At 38.1% G+C, this 26052-nt stretch overlaps 1 protein-coding gene across 5 annotated transcripts in view; it reads left to right on the top strand.

The window, feature by feature from the left end:
* Positions 1-24749, top strand: part of TBC1D4 (TBC1 domain family member 4) — a 109342-nt gene extending 84593 nt beyond the window's left edge. For 3 of the 5 annotated variants that reach the window (XM_085576627.1, XM_021548021.3, XM_085576634.1), the window contains exons 11-20: positions 377-526; positions 6633-6793; positions 7708-7917; positions 11497-11655; positions 12971-13129; positions 13587-13831; positions 16432-16591; positions 18925-19094; positions 20771-20947; positions 22512-24749. In XM_085576627.1, coding sequence (XP_085432753.1) covers positions 377-526; positions 6633-6793; positions 7708-7917; positions 11497-11655; positions 12971-13129; positions 13587-13831; positions 16432-16591; positions 18925-19094; positions 20771-20947; positions 22512-22739 — 1819 coding nt within the window. In that variant the 3' untranslated portion in view covers positions 22740-24749. The remainder of the gene's footprint in view (positions 1-376; positions 527-6632; positions 6794-7707; positions 7918-11496; positions 11656-12970; positions 13130-13586; positions 13832-16431; positions 16592-18924; positions 19095-20770; positions 20948-22511) is intronic. The other 2 variants (XM_021548023.3, XM_085576646.1) reach the window with 1 other exon arrangement.
* The last annotated feature ends 1303 nt before the right edge of the window (positions 24750-26052 follow it).

Consider the following 26052-nt stretch of genomic DNA (forward strand, 5'->3'; position numbering starts at 1 on the left):
TTACAAAAGTAAAAGAAAACTGAAGGGGAATAAACAATGTGGTTTATATTGGAAGAAGGTATCTAAGGATATTTTCTGAATGTTTAAGAGAGTCTTTTATTTGAATATGCCTTGGGAATAAATGAAGCTAAAGAAATAGGGTCTCTCTCTTCTGCAATGTCATTGAAAATTTTTTAATAGAAGTCAGCTCTAATAGCAAAATCAATATCCCCAGAGAACCTGCCCAGGAATGCAGGTGGTATATTTTATCTTCTGGGAAACAAAGTTAATTTAAGCCCAGAGGAGGTATTTGGCCAGTGTCTCTAACCTGGTGGTTTTGTTGTTGTATCCAAATCCGTGCTGACCCATCTGCTGTGTTCTCTTGTTGCCTGCACAGTCCTGTGGTCGGGGTTCGGCGCGCTCTCAGTGAGAGTGAATCTGCGTCACCTGGTCTCCCCTCCTCTCTCTCTGCCCCTTCTTTCCTGAAAACCTTTTGCCAGGGCTCAGGAAGGTTGCTCCAGCACTCAGAAAGTGACCTCCCCAAGAGGTGAGAGCGTTGTCTCCTGCCTAGTTCTCCAGTGCCATTAGCTTAACAGCAGGATTCCCAGTGGAATGCAGCACATGGCATCTCTCCCACTCTGCCTTGTGCTCCTGCATTTCTCACAGACTTCTGTGATGCAAATGGCCAAACAGGCTTTTGGATCAAAAAGCCTGTTAATACTAGAGGCTTCTATGCTGACATCAAGTAGCTGTCACCTATTTCTGTTGCAGTATTGCAAATCTGCTGCATTGGTTTGTCACATGAAATGCAATGGATTTTAGGAGTGTTTTGCCAATTTAATGCTTTCTTTGCTGAATGCAAACTAGCATGTGTTGCCATGATCACTGGCATGTGAAAATAAGAAAAGAGCAATGTGAAGAGTGTACAGTACTAATGTGGGATGCCTGTGCATGAGGAAGGGGAAACACCAAGTTAACTGGGTGATACTGTGAGATGTTTAGAGAGAATTAACAAATAACTTCCAGTTGAAGTGGATTTGGGAAGAAACGAAGGTATGAAAAGTGGCAGAAAAAGCCTCCAAACCCACCTCTTACAGACTACCTCTAATTTGGGTTCCAGTCCAGCTTTGTTTCTATGCTCCCTTTAGATAGCAGAGTTGGTCCAAGCTCAACCAATGCCCAGCTCAGTTTGTGCAGGCAATGGACAGCATTAAACCCAGCTTTCTGGGTTTGGGGACTGAAGGATTGAGTATTGTATGAAAACCGTATTTTGATGCCAAACTGAAATTACTTGAGATAATCTTTTTGGAATTGGTTATGCAGGCAGGTTCAATGTACTCTGTTTCAATAGAGTGGAGTTTTGAACTCTTGGGGTGGGGAGATCTTCAAGGAGTAATTCCACCATGTTTCTACTTAGATTTTACAGTATACACATTTCTGATACCATTTGATCTTTAATTTGTATGGAGACTCTTGTGGAAATGGGATCTCATTAATTATAGGTCATGCTGGGAGCAAGTGGGCCTGAACTGCCATGGTGAAGAGTGCACTGTTAGCATCTGGTTGGATTTGTGAAGGGAATGCAACAGATATGGTTTGAAAGAAGTGCTGAGTGAATAATGCTGATGTGATAAGGGTTACTGAGATAATCTATCACTTCAACTGGCAAATGGAGAATGAAATATATTGTCCAATTGACAGTGGCCAAAACTTGCAAGTGTATGTTAAGCCATCAGGTTTAGGAATGAGAGGAAGTTCTGATTTTTTACCATGTGTCTTTTCTTGTGGGTTTCTTCTTTGGTTTGTTGGTTTTTGTTTTTTTTTTTTTTTTTTATTTTGGTTCTTTTTTTGAGAGAGGACCACCATCTATCCCAGTAGGATCAGTGTGAGGTGTTCCTGGCATTCTCACGTGAGTGAGAACATGGTGGGTTGTAATTTAGCACAGTGTGCCAGTGCTTTGCAATCTGCAGACTATAAGCTGTTTGACTGTTAGGAACCCTAATTAAAACTTCAGTGCATTTTCCAGAATAATCATGATTACTACACATTCATAAAATGTGGAATTCCTATTGCACATGAGAAAAATTCTGTAGAATCTCACTTCTTTATTATATATCTTTGAGATTACATACGGCAGGCAGCTTTTCTTGGCGTTCTGGCAAACTTCAATGTGCAAGAGCAGAGACATTTTCAGTTGGAATTCGTTTTAGAAAGATTTTTGAATTGTAGTAGTCAGATGGGCTTATGCAAAGAGAATGTTATAAAATGGCATGGGATTTTTTATGGGTTTTTGTTTGGTTGGGTTTTTTTTAGCATTTTTTTAATTGAATCAGAATGATTTGGGTTGGAAGGGACCATAAAGATAATATAGTTACAGCCCTCCATATAGTTCCTTTCTTTAAGAAATGAACAGTATAGTGAATTTTGGCATCAACATAATATTTATAGGTGCCTTCAGAATGTATTTATGGCATTATCAATACATTACTCTGGAGAGAAGGCAAGGATGGAAATGATCTCCACATAATCTTGACTTTTGACAAGTGTGTTGTGCAGCATTGAACAGAATTGCAGATAAAGATTAAAAAAAAAATCTGGCCAATATAAAGGTAAACAAGTTTTTTTAATATAAACACTAAAGCAGCACTTTAAAAAATGGAACAATCTTCAGTGTAGGTTTGACTAGCCCACAATTTCTCTGTTCATTGTGTTGCTATGCCAGGAAAATTTAAGCTGAATTTGAACAGATTCCTTTTTTTTAAAACAGTTTTGTGTCTCATGAAGGAAGTAAAATACTTGAGAATATTCTGTAAACAAAATAGCAGAAAGTAATTTGAACAGATTCCATTTTTTAGAACAGTTTTGTGTCTCATGAAGGAAATAAAATACTTGAGAATATTCTTTAAACAATATAGCAGAAAGTAATTATTCAGAATAAAAATATATGACAGGAGTGAGAACCAATAGAGGGGTGTAAACTGATAGAAACTGGTTTTTCTTCTTCCCAGATGGGAGGAACACTTCATGTAGTAGTCTTACATGTAGGTTTCTGCCAACTTAAAGTGCTGGGAAGTTGAATTCTGTATTTGATATGGGGGATTTTGTACGACCTCAGCCTCCAAATTGTTAAGTAGGTTGCATTTATTTAATTGCTGCTTAGAGCAATCAAGTGAAGAAGTTGAAATGAAAACAAAATGGGGGAAAATACAAGTTGTGGCATGACCAACAATAGTATTTATTCACAAGTTATATGGCTTTCATGGACTCAAGTGGAAAATAATTCAGGTAAGTATTATGTAAAGAGTTCACAAGAAATGGGGTAACATTGTGGTTTTTTAAATATCAGTCATCGGGAGAATTTTAAACAACAGTTCTGGGAAGAGATTTAGATAATTAAAACCAAGCAATGAGAATATTTGTAACCTGACCAATTTTTTGAGATTTCTTCTTTCTTTCCTTTTTAATTTCTTTCCCTGAGGTAGTGGTCTCATCTTCATGCTATGCATTATCTGATAGAATAATGAATAGGTGAAACTGAGTTGCAGTTACCTGAGATAAAACCTTACATGATTGGTACTCTGTACTCTTGAGTACTTGAGGTATTACTTCGAACAGCTTAAGGGTGAAAGTAGAGACTGAAATACCTGAGGCATTACACTGAATTTACAGCTGTTCAATTTTTTTTTGTATACAAGCTGATAAATGCATTTTGCCTTCTGTATTGGGTCAGAAGAGTAGGGTAAGTAGCCCTACAGAGAACCATTATTCTCCAAACTGACTTTTGATGCATATGTCTTAAATACAGAATATTACATTGTTGTCTTTTTCCAGACATTCTTCCATTAGGTGACCTTGCAACATGTTTCCCTTGTAGATGGAAAAATGTCCACCTAAGATGTCTGCGTAGGTGGTAGTGAAAACTCTGCTCTGCTTTCCAGTAGCAATGACTGAACTCTATTTAAGGAATTATTTTTCCTGCTCTGGAGATTCTTTGCCTTATTCTCTCCACTTTCATTAATGAACCTCTTCATTTTGTGGGAGCTGATAGCTAACGTTTTTTCTTTACCCCCACCCTGCTTAGAGAAACTGTTTTTTGCACCAGCCTCATGAATCTTTTAATTAGGGTAGGAGACACTACCATTTTACTCTGACTTCTTCCTGCTTTTGCTCTGTAGGTTATTTTTTTACACCTTCAGATATGATACTGAGCTAGGAGTTGTCTGTCTTGAAATGAGGAAACTATTTTTGCACCCTTTCTACCCTCCCTTTCCTAAATCTTCATGTTTTCCTGGGTTAATATGACATGGTGTGTTTCTGAGTATTGCAAAAGTTTTCCTCTAATCACTTACTGGACAGCTCTTTGAAAGAGAAGGTGATTCATATTAGTTGCTTAAAATGACAGGGGATTTTTGTGAAGGGAGGATTTAACAAGAGAAATACAGGTCTTCAGAAACGTATGATTTACACACTTCGTGATGTAGCATAGGTGATTAGTTCATCCCAATGTAAATTCTGTGACTCAAATGTTGTAAACAGGTTAGTTTCATGCCCAAAAATAGCCACCTTCTTATTCTGACTTTTCTGTGAATTTTGCTACTATAAATTTAACACTATTCATATGACTGTCTAGAGGCGCATTAACTGAATATAGATTTTTGTACATAGCAGTAGAAAAAAACTTTTCATTCCCTTGTTACATAGTGTCTGTTTAGCAGGCCCTGTCATGACTCAGTTTTTGTGTTGTAACATGTGATGATATGTAAGACTTGAAATAGTAAGAAGTAGCTCTGTTACAGTTATTTATAGAAACATAAGTTAGAATTATATATCTCCAAACTCAGTATCACATTCTCAAGAGATGTTGGACTGAAATACCTTTGAAAACCAGCACCTGTAAGTTCAGAATTGGTATTACAGTCTAAGTAGCCTGTGTTTGGCTACCATGAGCAGTGGTAATCATCATCATCAGAGACACAGAGTTAGACAAAGAAGGTTGTCACCATTTCTGTTTAGGTCAGTACAACATGGGGATCTACTGAGACCACCTACCAATAGTGTGGTGCTATAGGGAACTGGGGCACTATGGAAGCTAAATCAGGAGTGGAGAACAGTGCAGACTATGTGTCATTAAGGACTCCCAGCTGGTATTGCTGTTCTTAAGAGGAGAGCAGGGGCTGGTGCCTTGTGCTGGGGAGGTGAGTTTGAAGTCACAGTTATTTCTCTGCCAGGATATGGAAGGAGGGTCTGATACCTTGGTATGATAGTGAGTCTGATTGGTCACTCAGGCTTACAAATATCAGGGAGCTGTTGTAGATCATTAGCATAGTGACAGCTTTGGTGACCAAAAAGGCCAGTCCTAGCTTGGTGAATTTAGCACATTTATTGAGCAAAGTTCTACTTATGAAATGCTGATTAAGATAGTGTAGCTGGTAGACTGGTGTAGCTGAAACTTGATAGTCCTCCCTTGCAGATCTCTCCTGTGCAAGCCAGATGTGGGGGGATGGACTCCAGCTGGAAAACTGCAATCACTTGCAACTGCCTTCCCACTAAAAACATAGTGAATGTGGTAGGCTTTTCTTTCATCTAACTTTTTAGGATCCTTGCACTGTAGCATTGAAATTTGTTACTGGATGAAGGTTTAAGTGTAGTTACTGCTTTGATATAGTAGTTTTCCCTGTGATGAAGAAGAAGCTGCAGAAACAGCTCCTCCTGTTTGATGCTCGCTTCCTAAAAGCTAGTAATTGTGCCTTGTGCTGTTGATGTTATGTGGAAGGATGAGTGGCAGGTAATCAAAGTGCCCATTGCTATACAATATCTGTGCACCTAATTTACCACAAATGCAAAATTCTGAAATATTTCTGAAAGTGGATCAAGTACTTATGAAAGTTAAATGTCTTCCTCTGGCAGTAGTCAGTAGAAAGGTGTAATTGGTGTGTCCTCCCTGTAAAGCTTTCCTGTATCCTCTTTTTGTTTCTTCCAGCTGCATAAGATACTATTAAAATTAATATGTAATTATATTTCTGCATGGCAGATGAGGAGAAGATCTGCCCTCTGTTTGCAGGGTCTCTGCTCCTACAGCTGATGAAACGTGAGGACATGTGTCCCCATTTATCCAAGTGAAGCATGCACTTCTTGAAGCTTAGGAAAGAGACTAGATGAGAAGGCAGAACATTGTCTCCAATGAAATATTCACCTGTGAGCTCAGCATGACATTTAAAATGGCACTAAATGGAGTGCTCTGCTCCACTGGAGCACCATCTCTGCTTTTAGGGGTGCTACATCACATCACTCCCAGAAGACTGATAGCAAAACAAAACACATTGCTGTCAAAGTTAGAGGCTAAGTATTACTGTGTTTCTCTCTTAGCTTCTCAAAAAGTTAAGCTTTTATTCTGAGCTTCCAGCTGAGCCTTGTATGAATGCTATGAATGCTTTGTAGTGCAAACTTCACAGCACTGTGCAACAAGAAAACAACTGGGCACTTCAGTATTCAAGGTGAAGCTCACACACAGCACGCTTTGCCTTCTTAAGCTTCCCCACAAATGGTCCTGCAGGTTTGGTTGTACACTAGACAGAGTTAATAAAGGTTTGTGTTTTTTTCCCCTACAAGAAATACTGACTTTAAATACCCCATCTGCTTTTTCTTTCCTTCAGTGATGGGGAGGGAAAGAAAAGAACATCAACCTTCTGCAGCAGTGAATCTCTAAATGCTGCGGGGGCCACGCTCACACCTCGCCGCATCTCCTGGCGGCGGAGAATATTCCTGCAGGTAGCTTCACCTATGAATAAATCTCCTTCCAAGATGCAGCATCCAGGTCTGTGTGTGCTTTTAAAGAAAATAAACAAGCAGTTGTTACTTAATACTGTGCTGAACTGCAACGTGTGATAATATGAAAGGGAGAAGAGAGTCAGTGTGGTACAATACTCATGTTAGAACCTTGCCAGAAATCAGTTGTGCTCATTTGGCTTTAGACTGTTTTGGTCTTTGTTGCTTCAAAGAGAGGATTTTGGCATCAAAATCAAATTAATTGCCATCTGCCATAGCTGCTGTAGGAAAGGAAATTAAGACAGGTCTTTTACTGACAAAGATAATATTTTTAACAGTTAGGAAATTTTTACTGTAACCTGTGTTAGTAGTGTTTGGTAAGTTTTACATCTTGTCCTTGTAGTGCACATAGCACCTGTTGATTGTGTTAATAATTCTTACAATAATCTTACAACAATGCCTGCCATTAAAAGTAGGAACTCCTGAAATAGCTGAAATCATGCTATTCATAAAGTCCCCTTTGGCAGAAATCAAAACCATAGGCAAATGATAAACTCTATATTTAATGACCACAAAGTGCTGTAGCACTCTCTGTAGTGCAGGGTAGCAGATGGAGAAAGTAGCTTTAATGTAGAACCCATGTTAAATCATAGCAGTAAACAAGCTCAACTGTAAAGGAGGCTTTATGGGTAAATGTTTTGTGGTAACCGGAAGGAGCTGGCAGGGGAAAAGTTTGAAATACTGGGTGACCCTTTATTTAACTCTACTTAATTTAAATATAACTTTATTAATGTAAACAAAACACTCTAAAAATAATTCTCTTCTGTTGCACTGCATTTTCTTTGGAATCAGCAAGTTACTACTGAATGTGAAAGACAGCTATTTTTGTTCTGCTATGACATGAATTTTTATGATATGTCAAACAATCTGAGTTTCCTGTAATAGCTATCTGATTCTTTGCAGATGGTCATGATGGAAGTGAATTGTTACCCTTATCCCCTCTTGCTCCACCCCTGGAGGAAGACCCTCTTGTTCTAGTATTGCAAAATGAGGATGGTCCAAATAAAACTGGAGAGAGGAAAAACTCAGAAGAACTACAAAGTCTGTGGAGAAAAGCCATCCATCAACAAATTCTGTTACTTCGAATGGAAAAAGAAAACCAGAAGCTGGAAGGTTAGCTATTTAGAAAATACCCCTACAAGCTATTGCAGATTCTGCTGCCTGAAGATGAAAATTTTTCTGGTGTTGGGCACCTCAGACAGAGATGTGGTTCTGTAACTTTTTAGTTAACAATACTAGAAAAAAACCTGTTTTTTCCTAGTCCTGTCTCATGGTCTACCAGGTTCTCTGTCTACCTGACTTTAAATCTCAGTGACAGAAGAAAGTGATACATTTTCCTTTTTGGGTGCATGTTGGACAAAGGATGCTACAGTCTGTGTTGTATCTGTCTGAGTGTAGGAGTTCTAATGTGGAGTGAGGAGAACAGGTGCTGTGTGAACATTTAGGTATGGTAAGCCTTACCCTTTCTATCTCATTTCAGTCCTTTGCAGCTCATGGCCTTTCTCTCCAGGCTTTTTCTTCTTCATTAACTACATCACAGTGGTAATTTATTAATGCTTGAATCCAAATATGATTTTTGAGCAACTGGCTCTTGAGGTACGTCAGAAAGTTCTGTTTTATGGAACATGAGCGCTGTGCACTGAGAATTGAGTGCTGTTAGTGAGGGATCTAAAGTTGATCATTCTGATTGTCAACTGCCTGATCTTCTGGCTAGCACTTTTTATTAGGGCTGGTCAAGACTCACACAATTAAAAGATGAGATGCAATGTCTATCCTAGCATATAGAAATTCTTCAGTATAATAGACTAATAAGATTTGGTGCAAGTTGAAAATTACAAGTGTCCTCTCTACAGGACACAGCTGCTGCCTTCATCTTCTCCTTTATGCTGTATAACCTATATGGTAGTCGTATTATTCATACTACCATACTACTTCAAACATAATGATCTCGTTAAGATTAGTTGACTCTTTTTCCTTCTTTAGACTAGCTCACTGGGAAGGCAGGGAGAGGAAAGAAAAGCATCAGGATAGTAGTCTTTCCATGTCCCTACAAGTGTACATCCTTGAGTGTAATTCCTACACACATAGTGTATTTCTTGGTGTTGTTTCTCTGTACGGTTTGTCTCCCTGTTGACACACAGTTCTGTGGAAACTCCTAGGTTTATAGGGAACATACAGCCAAAATTTTCATTTCGTAAACCATTTTAGCAAATACTCTTTTTTTTGTGGGTTGAGGAAGCTAGAGACCTGCTGTGGTGACTATTTTAATGTTATTCCTCCTGACACTTTGAGCTGCTAAGGGATAAATTTGCTATACCTACCCTGTGTGGCTGAGGGTACTGAAAACGGTTAAATCACTCCAGTTCCTTAAGACTCAATTACAAGTTGCTTCCATTCTGTAGCAGATACATAGAAATCAAGTTCTTTCCATCTGATCATTGGTGGTGAAAACAGGAGTGTTGGCAGTGGAGATGCCAAACTGGCACATATTTTCCATCCACATTCTTAGTTTGCGCTTTGAGGAGCATGTCTCCATTCTTGTATTCAGGTTCATGAGTACCCCTGGTGATGAAACTGGTGCTCTTGCTAGCTAGAACTCATCATCTTATTTTCAAAGGGTGAAAAGTAAACTGTTCTAACACTATCTCTAGGTTCCCTTCCTGTGGGCTGGTATAACATGGGCCATTTTATGGACAGGACATGGGCAGAGCCGATACATTCCAAACAAGCATAGCATCGGGTGGTTCTTTGCATCCTAGCCTACAATTTAATGTACATCTCAGGAAAGGGAAATGTGGTAACAGAAAGGCAGACATTTCTTTACTTGAAGCCAGGTTCCTAGATGTATGTATTACATATATACATACATACATATAGATGTATGTTCAAGACTGGAATTGCTGTGAAACTGTTGCTAGTGAATTTCTGTTAACCATTTGTTGATTTTTATGTACAAAAATATTAATAGAACCTCTTTTCCTATTCCTTTTGCTGTCGAGGAGACTTGAATGCTATTAGTTCTTTATTTTACAGAAGGTAAGTTCTGTCATTTGCACAAACTTACTTTCTTTTTCTTTTCCTTTCTTTTTTTCTGAGAAGCTAGATGCTTCTTTTTCCAGTAGGTCACCTAAAAACATAAAAGCTGCAAAAAGTAGCAGGCCACCTAGCAATGACTAGGAAAAATGTTAACAAGGATGGTTGAAAACAGCAAAGGATGTGGTAGTAGGGAGGGCACATATGATAAGCAGTCAAACTTGCTAGCTTTCACTAGGGTTAACTGCACAGTTAATGTGGGAGTTTGTTGTCACGCTGAAATATGTTACTGCTGTCTTGAATCTGTTGCATGCTGCTTACAAGAGTGAGAATTCTTGGGTGAAATTTTACAGCAGTAGGGTAGCATTTGAAATCGCCCCAGCTGAACTGCAAATTCCTGTGGTAAGATCACACTCCTGGTTTTATGGCAGTGCACTGCACCTTGCATAATACCTGCTTCAGCAGAGGCCCCTGTAGTTTTGAATGGGTAAGATCTCGGAGGTGTAACATTGAGCTTTTGGAAATAATTTGTAATTTTTGGAGTGGGCTAGGCAATGATCATGTGGATTGATCCAATATTGACTCTAGCTGAAGTGAGATGAGTAGGCGAAGGAACAGATGGTCTTGTTTTGCAGGATGTGTAAAAATGTGAGCCAAAGTTTGCTTTCAGCTAGAGGTGGTGGTGGGAAAGGTGATACATTTGTAAGAGGAAGGGGGCTTCTGCAAGAAGTAGCGTGCACTGATCAAGGTGAATTTGGGATAAGCTCAATTGCAGCTCCGAGGTGGTATTGGTTTAACTGTTGACAGTTAAACATATCTTTCTAAATTAAGACACATTCAAGTCCTGGTTTCAGTTTTTTGTACTAGTAGTTAGAGGAACTGGAGTGTTTTTCTGCACGTGCATCATTAAATAATAAAATACCCAGAGTTAATTCTTAGTAATGGAAATGAAAGATGCTTCTCCATGAAATGCCAGGGTGACAATGCAGCTTTATTTCAAAAGTAGCATAATAAATACTTTGTACCAGGTGGTTCTATGCAGCAAAGCTTTTAAGCTTATAACAGCAAGAGTTCTGTGCTTTGGCACAAATGTATCTTTCTGGATATGGTTCTTGCTGGTTCATTCTGTTTGCACTAGTCCGCCTGATGATGCCAGTGCCAAGAGCTCTTCTCACTCTTTTAAGGGACATGTAAGAACTGGAACCAGTGTGACTGACTTCAGTTCAGAAGGCTTACCTAGCTTGCTTGCCTAAATCTCTAATACAAACAATCATATGTTTGGGACTTTCCATACTCAAACAGTTGTAATGTTCAATATAAACAAAAATACAACGATCAAAGGTGTTTTTGCAGAGCAGGTGCTGTGAGGTTTTGTTGAGTGGGTTTTTTTTGCCCCAAGCTTTAAAAAATATTTTTATGTGCTTCATGAATTGCTAATATTCACAACCCAGTAAGAGAAGTTAAATTGTTATATGCAACATATTATGAAAACTGGCCCCAACTAAGCTATAAACTAATGAATTCTAGATGTATTTATCACCAGTCAGATTGTTGGATAGTTATATCTAACTTGAAAGGGGTTTGTGTGTTTGTTGTTATCTTGTAATTTTCTGATATTCTGGTTTTCCATGTGCTCTTTCTTTCTGTTCTGTGTTTTAGCAAGCAGAGATGAGCTCCAATCAAGAAAAGTAAAACTGGACTATGATGAAGTTGGCATATGTCAGAAAGATGCCATAAATGTTTGGGATAAGAAGTTACTTAACTGCAGAGCCAAAATCCGATGTGACATGGAAGATATTCATTCCACTTTAAAAGAAGGTATTTATGTAGGAGAGCTTTTAGCTCTGAAGTCTCAAGATCATATTTTTTGTTCCCTTCTGATACCAACAGAAATTGGCAATACTTTTTCTAGTAGCAAAAAATTTCCTTGTTTTCACAAAGGTCCTGCCTTCTGCAGAGCAGAAAATACGTTAATAGGTTCTTCTGTGCCTGTGAGTTACAATGGCAGCAATGCAGAAACACGTATAGTCCTACTCCTGAAAGTAGCATCTTGTTTCTATGTGGCATTGCATTCAAGATTGAACTTTGGGCCCCTGCAGCCAACACTTGACCTTTTGGTTTCTTATCAGTGAATCCAATTCTGAGTTTCAGATGTTCTGAAACTTGCTTACTGAGAAGGCAGGACCATAATGTCTACTGTGGACTCTGCCCAAAACCTAGAGGAATCAGAGCCACGTTTTGGAGAGTCTGGAATATGGTCACTTTGTATTTCATTTCCTGGAGTGAAAGGCTGGGAATTTTGTCTTGAAGTAGATATTCCTGTGGACTAGCTGTAGGCCAAGAGGGTATCCAGAGGGTCTTGTTAGTATAATGTTGTAGTGGGGCTTGATTGCGCTGCTCTGCCCTCCTTCATAGAATCTCATGTCTGTTACAGATACCGAAAAATAATTCAGTGTAATCTGGCCATGGTACAGAAGGGAAGTTTAAATTGCTACTAAAGTAAATTGTCATAGATATAAAGCAGATCCTGTTAGTGACCTGCAGAAGTCTGCCAACAAATTATTTACCTTGATACTCTCTCTTCTGCTGTTGGATTGCAGTTCAGAGTTGGGAACAAGGATGTGGTTTTTAAGTTGTCTTCTTGTTAAACAATTGTTTAGATAGAAGGTATTAGAAAATTTGACATTTTGCCTTTCAAAGGTTGGTTTACAGAGTCAGATATCAAAGAAAGATGTGTCTCCCCACATCTATGGACTGACACGGGCAGTCCTTTGCAAAGGGAAAGAGGAGTTGGACTTACACTTGTGAATTTAGTTCAGCTTTTCTAAACAGGTTATTCTACATGCTGAGTGTAGTTGTGCATCTTTTCCTGCTGGAGACTAACAGCTCAGAAGTGGCAAAGCAAGGGATGTCTGTACCTCAGTTGCCCAGGATACTGCTCAGTGTAACTGCCCTTAAGTTTGTAGTTCACATTTAGTCTGTGGGACTGAGCCATGGCTCCTGAATGAACACACTGCAGAGTGGAGTTCACTTTGTAAGGGATCCTCCCAAAATTATGACAAAACAAATTCTTTTGTTGTAGCACTAAAAGTATCCCCCTGTTTAGGCCTCTTGTTTTTTGGCTGACCTGCAGGTGTACCAAAAAGTCGTCGGGGAGAAATTTGGCAGTTTTTGGCTGTGCAACACCGAGTCAGGCACAGGCTGCCAAACAAGCAGCAGCCTCCTGACATCTCTTATGAAGAACTTCTGAAACAACTGACTACTCAACAGCATGCCATCCTTGTAGATCTAGGTAAGTCTGTCTGTTCTTTCCCACTGGTTTTATGGGTCTTTGAGTGAAAAACACACCAGTCATAATAGAAGCTGCTGCTGAAGATAGATGCTGCTCTATGAGCTCCATTTTCTATGTCATCAGGATACATTCTGCATATGCCACTTAGAGTCCTGTAAGCAGATGATTTCTTAGGCTATGCCATTCACATTTATGCCCTTCTGCATCTGCCTGAAAAGAGAAATCAGGCAACTGCTTCTGTAAGTTCTGTACAGATGGGAGTATTAAGTGGGTTCAAAAGGTACTCACTCAAAAGGTCCAAAATCAATGGTTAGATACAGATTGATCTGATTGAAGGCAAACCACATACGAAAGCAAAGAAAAGTGGTCTGAGGGAGGAGAAATGCTTTTTGTCAGATGGATTGGGGTTTTTCTTCAGAAGTATTGAATATCAATGACTCCTCTCTTTTTACATCAGGACGGACATTCCCTACACATCCTTACTTTTCCACAGACCTGGGAGCAGGACAGCTATCACTGTTTAATCTCTTGAAAGCATATTCTTTGCTGGACAAAGAAGTTGGTTATTGTCAAGGTATAAGTTTTGTAGCTGGAGTGCTGCTTCTACATATGAGTGAAGAGCAGGCCTTTGAAATGCTGAAATTCCTCATGTATGACCTCGGCTTCCGTAAACAGTACAGACCAGACATGATGTCACTACAGGTAAGTCAGCCCTTCTGGAGCAAACCAGATTTTTGAGCTTTTAGAGGTTGCTTATGTTCTCCAGGGCCTTATGAAGCTTTTTATACTGTTTTGGAGGTTTTGAGGTACATGTATATTTTACTGTCAAGCCCCTCTCTGTCTCTCAATTTGCAAACAGAAAAGTTGAAAACTTGCAGAGTTTTTCCTGTCACACAGCCCTGTCATCTCTTCAGAAATTCTTTCTGCTTTTTTACCTTTCTTTTTCTCTTCCTCACTGCACTCTCTTCCTTATGCCAGAAAAAAACTGATATGCTTTGTCATGTATGGATAGAGTTTAAAAATTAATTAGATTTTGTTTTTCTTCAGTCCATAAGCATTTACATGTAAACGTCTCTCTTTTTAAGGCCAAGTCAAGTCAATAGTGACACACAGTGGCCAGTCAGTGTATTCTTCTGGCGTTTGTACTTGAGGCTGCTCTGCCTTGACTCCTCAGCTCAGCTCTTTTTCTCTCATTGTCTTCTATTCCATCACCCTCAACAGAGAAAGAAAGCAGATGAATTTTTATTCATTTAATTATCTTATGCAATGATGCACGCACTGCAAATATTATTTAACGGCTAGCTATAGATACTCAAGACTGTTTAGGATGGAGACAGAAAATTTTTCAGACCTGTATTTAGGGGTGTAAAGACCTGTATTTAGGGTTTAAAATTTGAGAAATCTTTCACCTTGACATGCAACTGCCCCCTGATTTGAATAATTTAATATACTATAAACCCTTTATTTTATAAAGGAATATACCATTGATGAGTTAAAGCTTGTATAATCCACAGTGAAGGAAGAGAAAACAAAGCAGCAAATAGAAAAGTCTAATTTTTTTCCAATGCTCCCTGCATAGTGAACACTTATAATTGAGTAAAACTAAAGGGAGACTTTCATCCCACTTTTCATGGCCAGTCACTTTAGGTGCTTCTTTGGCAAATGTCCAGAGCAATGGAATACATTGTAGTTTAAGAAACTGTATGTGCTTATTCTAAAAACAGTAGAGGACTGTGGATGTAAGTATGCTATAACAAGTTTGTTGTTGATGAATTAAGAGTGAACAGCCATAAAAAGCATTGTTTTACCTCCTTCTGTTCTATTTCCCTCCACAAATATGTTTTAAACCAGTGAGGGTCAAAGTGTGATGAATGCATGTTTGTGGTTTTTTTTCCCCCCTAGTAGATGCTCTTTGAGTGTGTGTGTGCTATACTGCATTTGTAGACTTCCAAAAGCTGATGATTTGAGAGCATTCACATGTCCAGGATTTGACATTTTAGTTCAAAAGACTGTGACTGTTTCATTAGCATAATCTCTTAGGAAGAACACTTTTAAATTTGAGAAATTGATCCTCTAATTTCAAAACTTAGAGAATCTTAGTATATTTGGGTTGTTTTCTAATAGGAGTAGAGTACTGCAAATTCTTTTGCATTTACAGTAGTGAAACACAGGCAAGCTTATAGGCAGAATTGGCTTCAGTCCTGTAGAAGAAAAATATTGTATGATTCTTCAGGATAATGAAAACTTAGTAGACTTAGATTTTTTTAGTTGTTGTCTGGAAAAATAGTAATCTAGATCCATAGTCCATCATGAGCTATACTAAATGTTTTACTGCTCTGTGATGCAATTCTGACTTCACACATGTGTTATGTATTGACATTGTCCAAACTGGGCTTAATTGGTATCTTACACAATTAAAGCAAGAACTCAAATGCATGCACAAATTTAGCTGATTTGCCTAAACTAAAGTGATCCCTGTGATTGTGTGAAGTGCTGATGAACAGGTAGCTTCAAGTGCACTCAGCTTTTGATAGGGAATAAGCTTGAACTCTGGAAGTAGGAAAATAGCTGGATCTAAAGAGTAATTTTCTTACTGAGGATAGATTCACCTTAAGTATTGTTGACAATAAAATTGGACGTGACAACTAATCAATATATGTCTGCTTCTTCTGCTCTCTGAGAGAAGCATTGCAAAGAAATAACTTACCACAGAGTTATATTTTTAGCCAGGAAGAGCACCTTTTAACCATTCTCTCTTGCAACCTTTTATCGGTTGTACAGCAACACTTTTTTGCATCAGTATCTTAAATTTCGCAGGACCACTGGGAGTTGTGCTGGGAAATACATATATGGTACACCTGTGTGTAAAATGTATTCTGTGGGTACAGAAACTGTCTGAAGTGATGACTGTAGCATTGGAGCTTTAAATGCAGTAAAAATAAGGCCAAAACTCAAAATTCATTGCTGCAAGACTGAAATTTCTGGTTTGTTGACAAAGTTGGAGCAATATATTCCCTTCTTACCTTAAGCCTGTGAATCTGAAATGATACTTCATTAGTAATCAGGTTCAAACTGTTCTTTGTTATTGACTGCCCTGTTGGTTTTAATTCATTAGTGGCAGGTTGTTATACATGAGTAAATACCACTTGAGGCCCCAGGAGGCAATTAAGCTTCATTTTACTGTGCCATCTGTACTGCAGTTCATTTCCCTTGAATGAAATAAGAATAATTTGGAAAACTGAGTAAAGCTGAACTTTTCTTTCTTTACTTTCTCCCCCCTCCAATCCCCTCATACACTGTAGATTCAGATGTATCAGCTCTCAAGGCTTCTACATGATTATCACAGAGACTTGTATAATCATCTTGAAGAGAATGAAATCAGTCCCAGTCTTTATGCTGCACCGTGGTTTCTTACACTGTTCGCATCTCAATTTTCATTAGGATTTGTAGCAAGAGTGTTTGGTAAGAAAGTTTATTCTATTGAAATAATTAAAAGAACAATATCCATTGTGTTTTTAAACACTCGGGGAGTAGTTGTCTACATGCTGGGGACATTTGGGATGACTGTTGTGGGTGGCAAGTAGCAACACTTTTCATGGTGGCTGTCAGCTCCTTCTTAAGGGGAAAATCCAAAAGGTATTTCTTGAAACATCAAACTTGAACAAATAATTATATCTTCTCTTACTACCTAAGAGGCTTCTGAAGTGTAAACAGCAGAAAGTTTATTGTTGCAAATGTATTTTATGCAAATGTATTCAGTTTATATCAATAGAAAAGTTCATCTTGCCAAACTTGCAAACTGAAAAAAGAAAATGCCTTTCTGAATTCTGATTCTAAAGTGCTTTCAAAAAAAATTCAAGCAAATTTGAACTTAAAGGCTGGTTTAGGTATTCATGTATATATTGAACAATTTCCAAGTCATAATACGCCTCTTATTTAATTTTGATAGTTTTTTCATTAAAAACTCCTCTTCAGGTAACGTCTAATACAGAAGCCTAAATATTGATTATGCTGGGTAGTGTTTACAGTATCAGGATGTCAAGTAATGATTTTTGGGTTCTATTCTTATGCATAAGAATTTCCACCTTTTTTTTAAAATTTAAATTATTTGTTAATGCAAAACTCACTGTACTTGTACATGCACCAAGAATCTAAGGTACTTCCTCATAAATCAGATACTTTTTTCCCCTTTGATCTTTCTGTTTTCGTATGGCACCTTTGGTCCTTTCTTAGGAAATTCAACCTGACTTTTTCTCATGTTTTAATACTGGAGTGTGTTAGGTTCTCAATTTGTGTGGTGTGTTGGCTTGGGGGCAAGAAGAGGGTTTTGGTTAGTTGGATTTGATTTTAAGGTGGGTGTTTTTTTTGGTTTTTTTTGTTTGTTTGTGGTTTTTTGTTTGTTTTTTTTTGGTTTTTTGTTTGTTTGGTTTGGTTTTTTGGGTTTTTTTGTTTTGTTTTGTTTTGTTTTTTGGGTTTTTTTTGGTTTTTTTTTTATTTTTTACCCAATGCTTTTTCAATTGCAGAGGGTTTTTTCCATTTACAGCAAACAGTTTTTGGCTGCTGTCTGGGTGAACAAATGATTGGTGTATCTCTTTCTCAGTGGTGTACCAGTCATGTGAATATCTGTATCCCGGTGGGATTTCTGAATTCTAGGACACTTGAGCATTTTATGTTTCTGTCTATTTTGTTGTTTTTTTTTTTTTCTTTCTTAAATGAATTTTTTATGGATGGGGAAGATGGGAAGGAGGTTCAGTGTTCACTTCTTTATAAACAAGCTGAGCAAAGCATGTTCCCATTTTAAAATTGAAAAGTTACTGTATTACTTTACTTCTTAATGCTTTTGATTCCTGAATTTTCAGTGTCTTATGGGCCATTGTGATATACCAGGAGCAAATGGCTATTGTCTATTCTTCACAAATTATATACTTGTACTTATGCTGTTTGAATATCCATCATTAACTTGAAAAGGGAGAATTTTAGGAGCTGTATTTGAAGGAGATGGCTGCCTCATCAATGTCCTTGTGCTGCTGTGTGATACTGGATTAGGCCAGGGATGATCTCTTGAGTATCAGGCAGGAGCTAAATTTCTTCTGTTGTTTAACCCTGAACAAACACTTTGTGGTGTGACAGAGCCAGCAACTCAGGAGGTTTATTTGAAATGCCCATGTGCTGCCTTCATCTCAGTAACTTCAATCCTACCATTGATTCTGAGGCAGAATCTCTATTTACTGTCCTCAAGATTCCCATTTCTGTACAGTCTGTATCTACTGACCTGCAGAGCCCAGACTTTCCACTCTTATCCATGTAACTATACCTGAAAGTAAAGGGCTTGGGGCTTAGATTGTAGTAGTAGTAGTGAGATCACTACTATGAATTTTGAAAATAATATAACTAGTTATGGAATCTAAATAATTTTTTTAAAGGACTAGCTTCTGCCTGTAAAAAAACAGTTGTGTTGTGATCTACCCCCCAACTGCTTTTCAGTCACAGGAGCACCTAAAACCAGTTAGCAGTTGGTTAGCAGTCTCTGGCAGATAGTGATGAAATGCTTATTGCAGATAACTGCTATATAGACATAATAAACATGCAGTATTTTCTTTAATGCTCTCTCACATCTGTAAGATGAAAGAAAATTCATGCTTTATCCTCATGTTGAAATAAGACAGATTGCACTTCTGAACTGAATAACATCTGCACTGTCATTCATTACAAAGAACATCCCCCTGTAAATATATATATTAATCTAATTACTCTAGCTCCCATTTTCAAGATACTTTCATTATTATCTCTTTTAGACATTATTTTTCTTCAAGGAACAGAGGTAATATTCAAAGTAGCATTGAGCCTACTTAGCAGTCAAGAGACATCTATAATGGGATGTGAGAGTTTTGAGAACATTGTTGACTTTCTTAAAACCACTATTCCAGATATGACTAAACCTCAAATGGAAAAAATTATTACTCAGGTAAGGATATTTTTCTCTTTACTTTTTCCCCCCATATTTAGTTTACTTGAAAAGAACCATGCCTACACTATATGCAAAAGTCATCTCAGAAGAAGAAATGTAAAGCTTTGTGAGAAATAGTGTCAGTGGCTGGAATCTTCCTCTGCATTGAAGCTGCAAATTGAGAATGAGCCTGAGTACCTTAATTGTGAAACTGCGAGTGGCGTGCCCCTTCAGGTGGTAGTTCAGAGATAACAGAAGAGCTCTAGAAAACCATGTCTGTGTGCAGGAGTGGAGTAAACACTTCTGCATTCCTTTGGCTTGTTAAGGCTTGACTCTTTCAGGTGCTGTTAGATAAGAATTCATTTTTAGACAGTGTAAATCTTCATTTCCGTATTGCATCGACTGTCATTGCCATGAGAAACCTCTGTCAGGCACTTAGGTGTCTTTCACAACTCATTGATTCTGGGAATGATAGAGATGGTAGTTTACACATTTGATACTCTTAGACATTAAATCTGTTCTGTGCTCTGCATGGGCTGCAGGCAGCCGTGCTGTGTGGGCAGGGTAGAAATGGCTTTGTGTAAAGCCAGGTCTGATGGAGTAAGAATGGGTTATGTTGCCTGCAGAGCTGAATGTGGTTACATGCAGGGCAGGGCAGCTCAGTTCAGCTCTGCTGGCCTGTGGTGTGGTCTCATGCTGAGCAGCCTTCCACATCTGCAATCATGTGCAGACTGCCTGTATCCTGTTGCTGCTACCTAGCCTGGCTGCAGGGGCAGTTGTTTGGCTCAGTCTTGTAGCTCCCGGGACCATCCCCATATAATGGGTAATGAAAGATAAATGTAGACCTTATGCAGATCTGCAATGCATAGATGATTGCTCAGGTAGCTGTGTAGAGGAAAATGGAACTTACCCATCTTGAACACTGCATAATTTAAACTTTTATTTCACTTGAATAGAATAGAACAGTGAAAGTAATACAGAACTAGGTTTTTCAGGGAATCTTTGTGTGTCTTATTTTGTGATCTCTAGAATAAGGAACAGAAAATTGATGTTACTGTAGACATCCTTCCAATCCTAGTCTAAAATCTTTGGTAATTTTCTGAACTGAGAGGCTGTGAATAGATTTGCAAACAGATCAGGGTCATATGTCCCATCACAGTTAGAAGCTCAGTTCTGTAGTCTCCACAATGCTTTGTCCCTGAAGTATCCCAGTAAGAAAGTAGTGTGTCATTATGCAGGGATAGAATACATGGAAACTGTAATAATGGAGAATGTTTTTACAGAAGTCTCTAAATGAGCTCTTGGAGTCAAGGGATCCAGTTTTGAAGGCAGAGATATGATGAATCCAGATTTTAAAATTCTGTCTTGAACTTCTTAATATTCCTGAGCAACAGTTAATAAGACTTTGTCATATTATAAAACTCTTGGATTGTATAAAACTTTTCTGCTGATGCATCTCATAGTAAGAGATGGTATTGGTAATTGTGAAAGTCAAGATCCAATTTATTTTGAAGTCTATGATTTATTACGGCTACAACTCTGTTATAATGCTCTTACTGTAGACATTCCCTTAAAATACTTTTTTGAAGGGAACAGGAAAAGCATTAATCAAGAAGAGTTGACTCTTAGTCAAACATTCACATGGAATAAGTCCTCCCTATTGTAGTTAAAAATGGTCTTTTCTCTCATGGCAGGTATTTGAGATGGATATTTCAAAACAGCTCCATGCCTATGAAGTAGAGTACCATGTTCTTCAGGATGAACTACAGGAAAATGTGAGTCCCTGTGATGAAGGTGAACCTCTGGAGAAACTGGAGAGGGCTAACAATCATTTGAAGAGGCAAAATATGGATTTGTTGGAGAAGCTACAGGTAAACTAGGCTACAAACTCATGATTAAGTCATTTCTGTGATTCAGCCAATAGAGGAAATGTATTGTTTTAAGTGTATGTGAGAAAACTTACTGCAAGACTGTGTAGTTGAGCAGTTCTCTTAATTACAGTGATTCACTTCTGCTAGGCATACTTCTAACTCCTCTGTCATTCCTTGGACTTTTCCTTCTTGATTTAGATTTCTTTTTTCCCAAAATCTCTCTACCCTTATCTGCAATAAAATCTGTTAGCAAACTTTGTTTATCTTACTGAAAAGTAAGTTCTCTGTCCCTTCATCTCTCTGCTTCCCTATAGGAAAGGTTTAACAAATAATCCATAATGCAGCAGATTTGTTTGGTCCAGGCCTTTGTAGGCAGTGTTTTTTTGTTTCTTTCTTGCTGAAACTCATAGTCCTACTTTTGGAAGATGGTCTCTCCTAGCAGACCTGATGATATCTGAAAGCCCACCAGACTTTACCTGGTGAAATTGTGCTTTAAAAAAGCCCTTCCTCCCTCACTATTTACCTTTGTCTCATAGGTTGGCCAAGACTTGTTTCAGTTGTAATATGTTGTATTGTCTTGCATTTTTTTGAGAGATAAGTTCTTGTTTTTTTTCATCGTCAGGCTATTTCTTGCTATATTTTTTAATTTGAAGTAAAGAGCTCAGAAAGCACTTTCAGCTTCTGAAACAGGAAATTGGAAGGAAAAAAGAAAATATCAAGTCCTCATTATTTTTGTGTTTATGGGCTAAGGGTGCTGTGTTGTTTTGATAGTGAAAAAAGGAATCACTTAAACTTTTTGCTATTACTGATTTTTCTTTCTTACTTTTCTTTATTTATTTACCACAGCTGTGGCTTTTACCTCTGTTCTGAAAATGCACCAAAGGCATAGAATAATTGAGTGGCTTATTTGAAAGGCTCTATCAAGGCTTTTCTGTTCTTTCAGAGTGCCTTTCTCAGTGCTTAACCTCTTCACCTTTTTGTTTGCATAACTTCTTCATTCCTCTGCTTGTACCCTTTCCTAGGAGCAATCAGAATTCTTCCAGTTCCCACAGAGGGAACTGCTGCTGCTGTGGTCCAGGGTTTCTTTGACTAGTCAGAGGAAGTTGTAGGTTTTTAATTGAAGAACAGGAAACACAGTCTGCTTTAAGACTTAATGCTGAATTTCTCCTTCCCTCCAACCTCTCCATTCTTCTAGCTTACTTCATCACAGAGAGTTTCCTTTGTTCCATCCCTGTCAGACAGGTCATGTCTTCCAGTGCTACTTCAGCTGCTGATTTCCTTTTTCTCCCTCTGGCTCCAGTTCCTTGTTACTCTCAGCTGTCCCTTGCTTGCTGTAATTTTTATGTCTCCTTCCCTCTCTAAAACTTTGAGAAATTCTTCAGATTGATCTGGTCACTATGAGGAGATTTTGTGTATGATATTCCTTGTATTGTCTGCCTACACAGATGTCTTTTAGAAGTAGCTATGTAAAAAATACCATAACTTTAATATTATGATACTATATAATAATATTAAAAGAAAACTATTCAGAATTTATCATTTTATGATAATGTTATTGTTACAGGTTGCTCATGCTAAAATTCAGAGTCTGGAAGCCAGCCTGGAGACTGCTTTGACACGAGAGAACAAAATGAAGACTGTAATTCAGTCACTGGAACAGGAGAAGATAACATATCAAAAGACTCTTGAACAGATAGTGAAGTATTTGCCAGCAGAAGTGTTGTCTGACTGTGAACTGCTCCTTAAGGAAGTAAATTACAACCCAAATAATAAAATATGGAGTAAGCCATAAACCAGGGTTTTCTAGGCAGCATTTCTTCAAAAACAAGAAGGGAATGCAAAAATAAGTATGCCGCTTTCAATAGCTACTTAGCAATAGGCAATGGTATTACCCAAAAATAGTGCTGGGACACTCATAGCTACAAATGGGCCTTCAAGTGTCAGAATGCAAATTCAGGCTATTAATTTTTTTATTATTATGTAAATAAATCACAAGGGGAAAATAAAGGATTCTCACATGTAATTATGATGAGTAGATGTATATTTAGAGTTGACCTAAAGGAAAGGAGAAATTGGAGTAGACAAAGACAATGGTGATCTGCAAATTCACTTTGGATGTGCTTGTCTTGTAGTGAAATGAGGATAGTGTGTCTTTATATATATGTATATTGAATATGTTGAATAATACTTGAAGGAAAAAAAAAAAAAGAGAATGTAATTTTCCCTCCAAAGAGCATGTTTCACATCTTCTGTGGAAAATCTGTGTGAACTCATGCGTGCCTCTCTTTTAATTCTACTGACATTGTGAGCACAGACCAATAAGCAGAAAAGTATCATGACATGGTTTGCACAGAAAGAGCTGTAGTGCCATCCGCTGCCCGGGCTGTACCAGTCAGCAGCGTAATTCCGCGTGCATGTTGGAACTGGAAACAAACAAGCATCACATCACAGCTCCACCTCCATAGCCAGAGCTAAAGGAATAGGTGTCTGCATGCACTCGCAGAGCTCGCAAAGGCAAGAGCTAGCAGTGGCTGCCACGTCCTCCCTGGCCTGTTTGCTTCCACCTGTGCTGGGGTTGACAGTGATGAGGAGAGAAAAGAAGCACAACAGTGGGATGGCATTTATAATGATGTTCATTTTCCACCGGAGACTTGCCCGTTGTAAGAATTAGGTGTATCAGGGGCTCTCATTTAACCAAAGAAATGCTGCAAGAAGCCTTGTCTAATTGCATTGGGATGCAGAAGGCTGTTTTAAATTTTATTTGAGAAGAAAATTGAGGTAGGTTGAAGGAAGTTAAGTGTGAGTGCACAAGAGAGGACCAAGCAAGTCTCAGATATGATGTACCTTTCAGTTTTCACATAGATGGTGGCTATACATTTCAAAGGGGATCCTGAAGTACAGGCACAGTTTTAATAACACTTTCCAGGCTATTCCAGTTTTAATACTACTTTGTGGTCTTTTTTTAAAAACAAAAGTCATGAATTTGTGTGTTCTGGACAAAAGGTGGGATAAATTCTGATCATTTCAAGGGAGAAATTATGTTTATAGAGGTATAAAAAGTTGCATATAGATTTGAAGATGTTTTCGAGTGGAATTTTTGAGAAAGCTTAGACAAATGTGTAATAAACAAGTATTTTGGAGTGCATGTCTGAACCCTTAATTGCGTTTTACAGTGGCTCATGTTATCTCTTTCTGTTTATACTGTATTTCAGGAAACACTTATTCTTTTTAAGCAAAGTGCCAAATTCAGCAGTGTCTTTTCGCATAAGATTGTCCAATTTAGAAAGCAAGGACTGAATATCAATGCTTTCTAAGTATTATGCTTTAGGTTACCATAGAAGTGAGGAACAGCAATGCTTACTTGCTGCACACTGCTGTGGAACTCAGGGGCTTCAGCTCTCCTGGGTTTTTTTTGTTGTTTTTTTACTTCCATTATGTTTTATTTGATTAAAGATACTGATTTACGTAACAGTCTCTCTTTTTACATTTGGGGTGAAAGGTCTTAACACTGTGTATAAAATTATGTGGAATCTGTCTAGATATTTCAAGAATGTCATATTGTACTAGATGGGAAAATGCCAAGTGAAAAAGCAGTTCTTTGCAGTTTTCTTCAGAGTGAGTTTTAGCTGATGTGTACATAAAAAACTAATCCCAGAAACTGCAGCACCGTCTGTTACAAAGAACCAAGATTATTCAGATACATCTTTTTTTTAAAGATGCACTGAATGAGCTTTATCCTCTCTTTAAATTTTTTTCATGTAATGCCTGGAGAAATTCCAATAAATGTCATTGCTGCATTTCCCGTAGCCTCTGGCTAGTTTTATTTTTCTACACTTCAAGTACCAATCTCATTCTCAATAGTACTGTTCACATGAAATATGAAAAGGATCTGGCTTTGGTTTCTAGTTGTGGGGAAGTAAACCTGCAGGATTTGTAAAAGTACACAGAGTACAAGGATAGATACTATTTTCAGAGAGAATAATCTTACTTTATTCTTAACTGAAGATGAAATTTTTAAAGGTATTTTTGTTCTGTAGCAGTTCAGTTAGCACTACATATGCATGTTGGGAATAGTAATTTGATGAACTTTGTGTATCTAGCTTTGAAGTGGGAGGGGAGTGCAACAACATATGGGAATAAACTACAGAAGTAAAACCACAGAGGGGTAAGTGTGTCATGGCATCAGAACACTTCTGATAATGTTTGTATGCTGGACCCCAGAGTGCCTTGTAACTGGGCATTTGTAGACTGTGTAGCTTGAAGTCTGCACTCAAGCAGGTTCCTCCAGACAATCTTCTGATGAGTAACTAGAAAGATTATCTAGAAGACTGAACTGGATATGGGTGTCATATAGACAACTTTACAATTGTTTTGTGCAGCTGTGAGGAGGGAGGACTTAAGGTGAAGTTGGTGTAAAGATAATTGCTTGGGAGAAGGGGCATTTCCTGGGATCAGAAAAATTGCTTTTCTATTTCTAGATCTTGTTTTTCTGATGGGAAAAAAAAGTTTTCAGAACAAAGCTAATGTTCTCTCTCAGCTAAGCACAATTCAGTTTTTGCTCTCAACTTCTGGAGAACTAACTATTGAGGGAAAAGTATGTGCTCTTTTCAGAAACAGGTGACTTAGTCTGGTAAGCAGGGCTAATGTAGGATACTCTGGTGTTCACTTCTTTTATGGATGGAAAATCTGTCCAGAAAGTTTTTTGTCACCTTTTTTTCTTCTCCTACAAAGTAGAGTATTTACTTATCTCCTTAAAAGAGGAATGTTTATTTAAGATGCCGCAAAATTGCTTACATTTGTTCACTTTTGTGTAAAAAAAAGCATTAGATTTTACAGAAAATTTGCGTTACTTGAAATCACAAATCTAGTTAATCTTAAGTGGTTTGATTGTGCCCTCTTCAACACCACGCTTCCTAGCTCAGTATCACTACAAGAAAGCTGAACAATTTGTAACATACAAAAGAATTGCAGCAGTTTATCCAAGAATTTGATACTACTGTGATCCAGGGGGTCTGCATCTGGACACTTAATCTAAACCTGAAACCACATAGGTAGTAGTGTGAATATCCTTTTCTGTGCTGGGGTGAATAACCCCGGGCGGTGTT

This window comes from Lonchura striata, chromosome 1 (assembly GCF_050655825.1).
Source record: "Lonchura striata isolate lonStrDom1 chromosome 1, ASM5065582v1, whole genome shotgun sequence".
Lineage (NCBI taxonomy): Eukaryota > Metazoa > Chordata > Aves > Passeriformes > Estrildidae > Lonchura > Lonchura striata.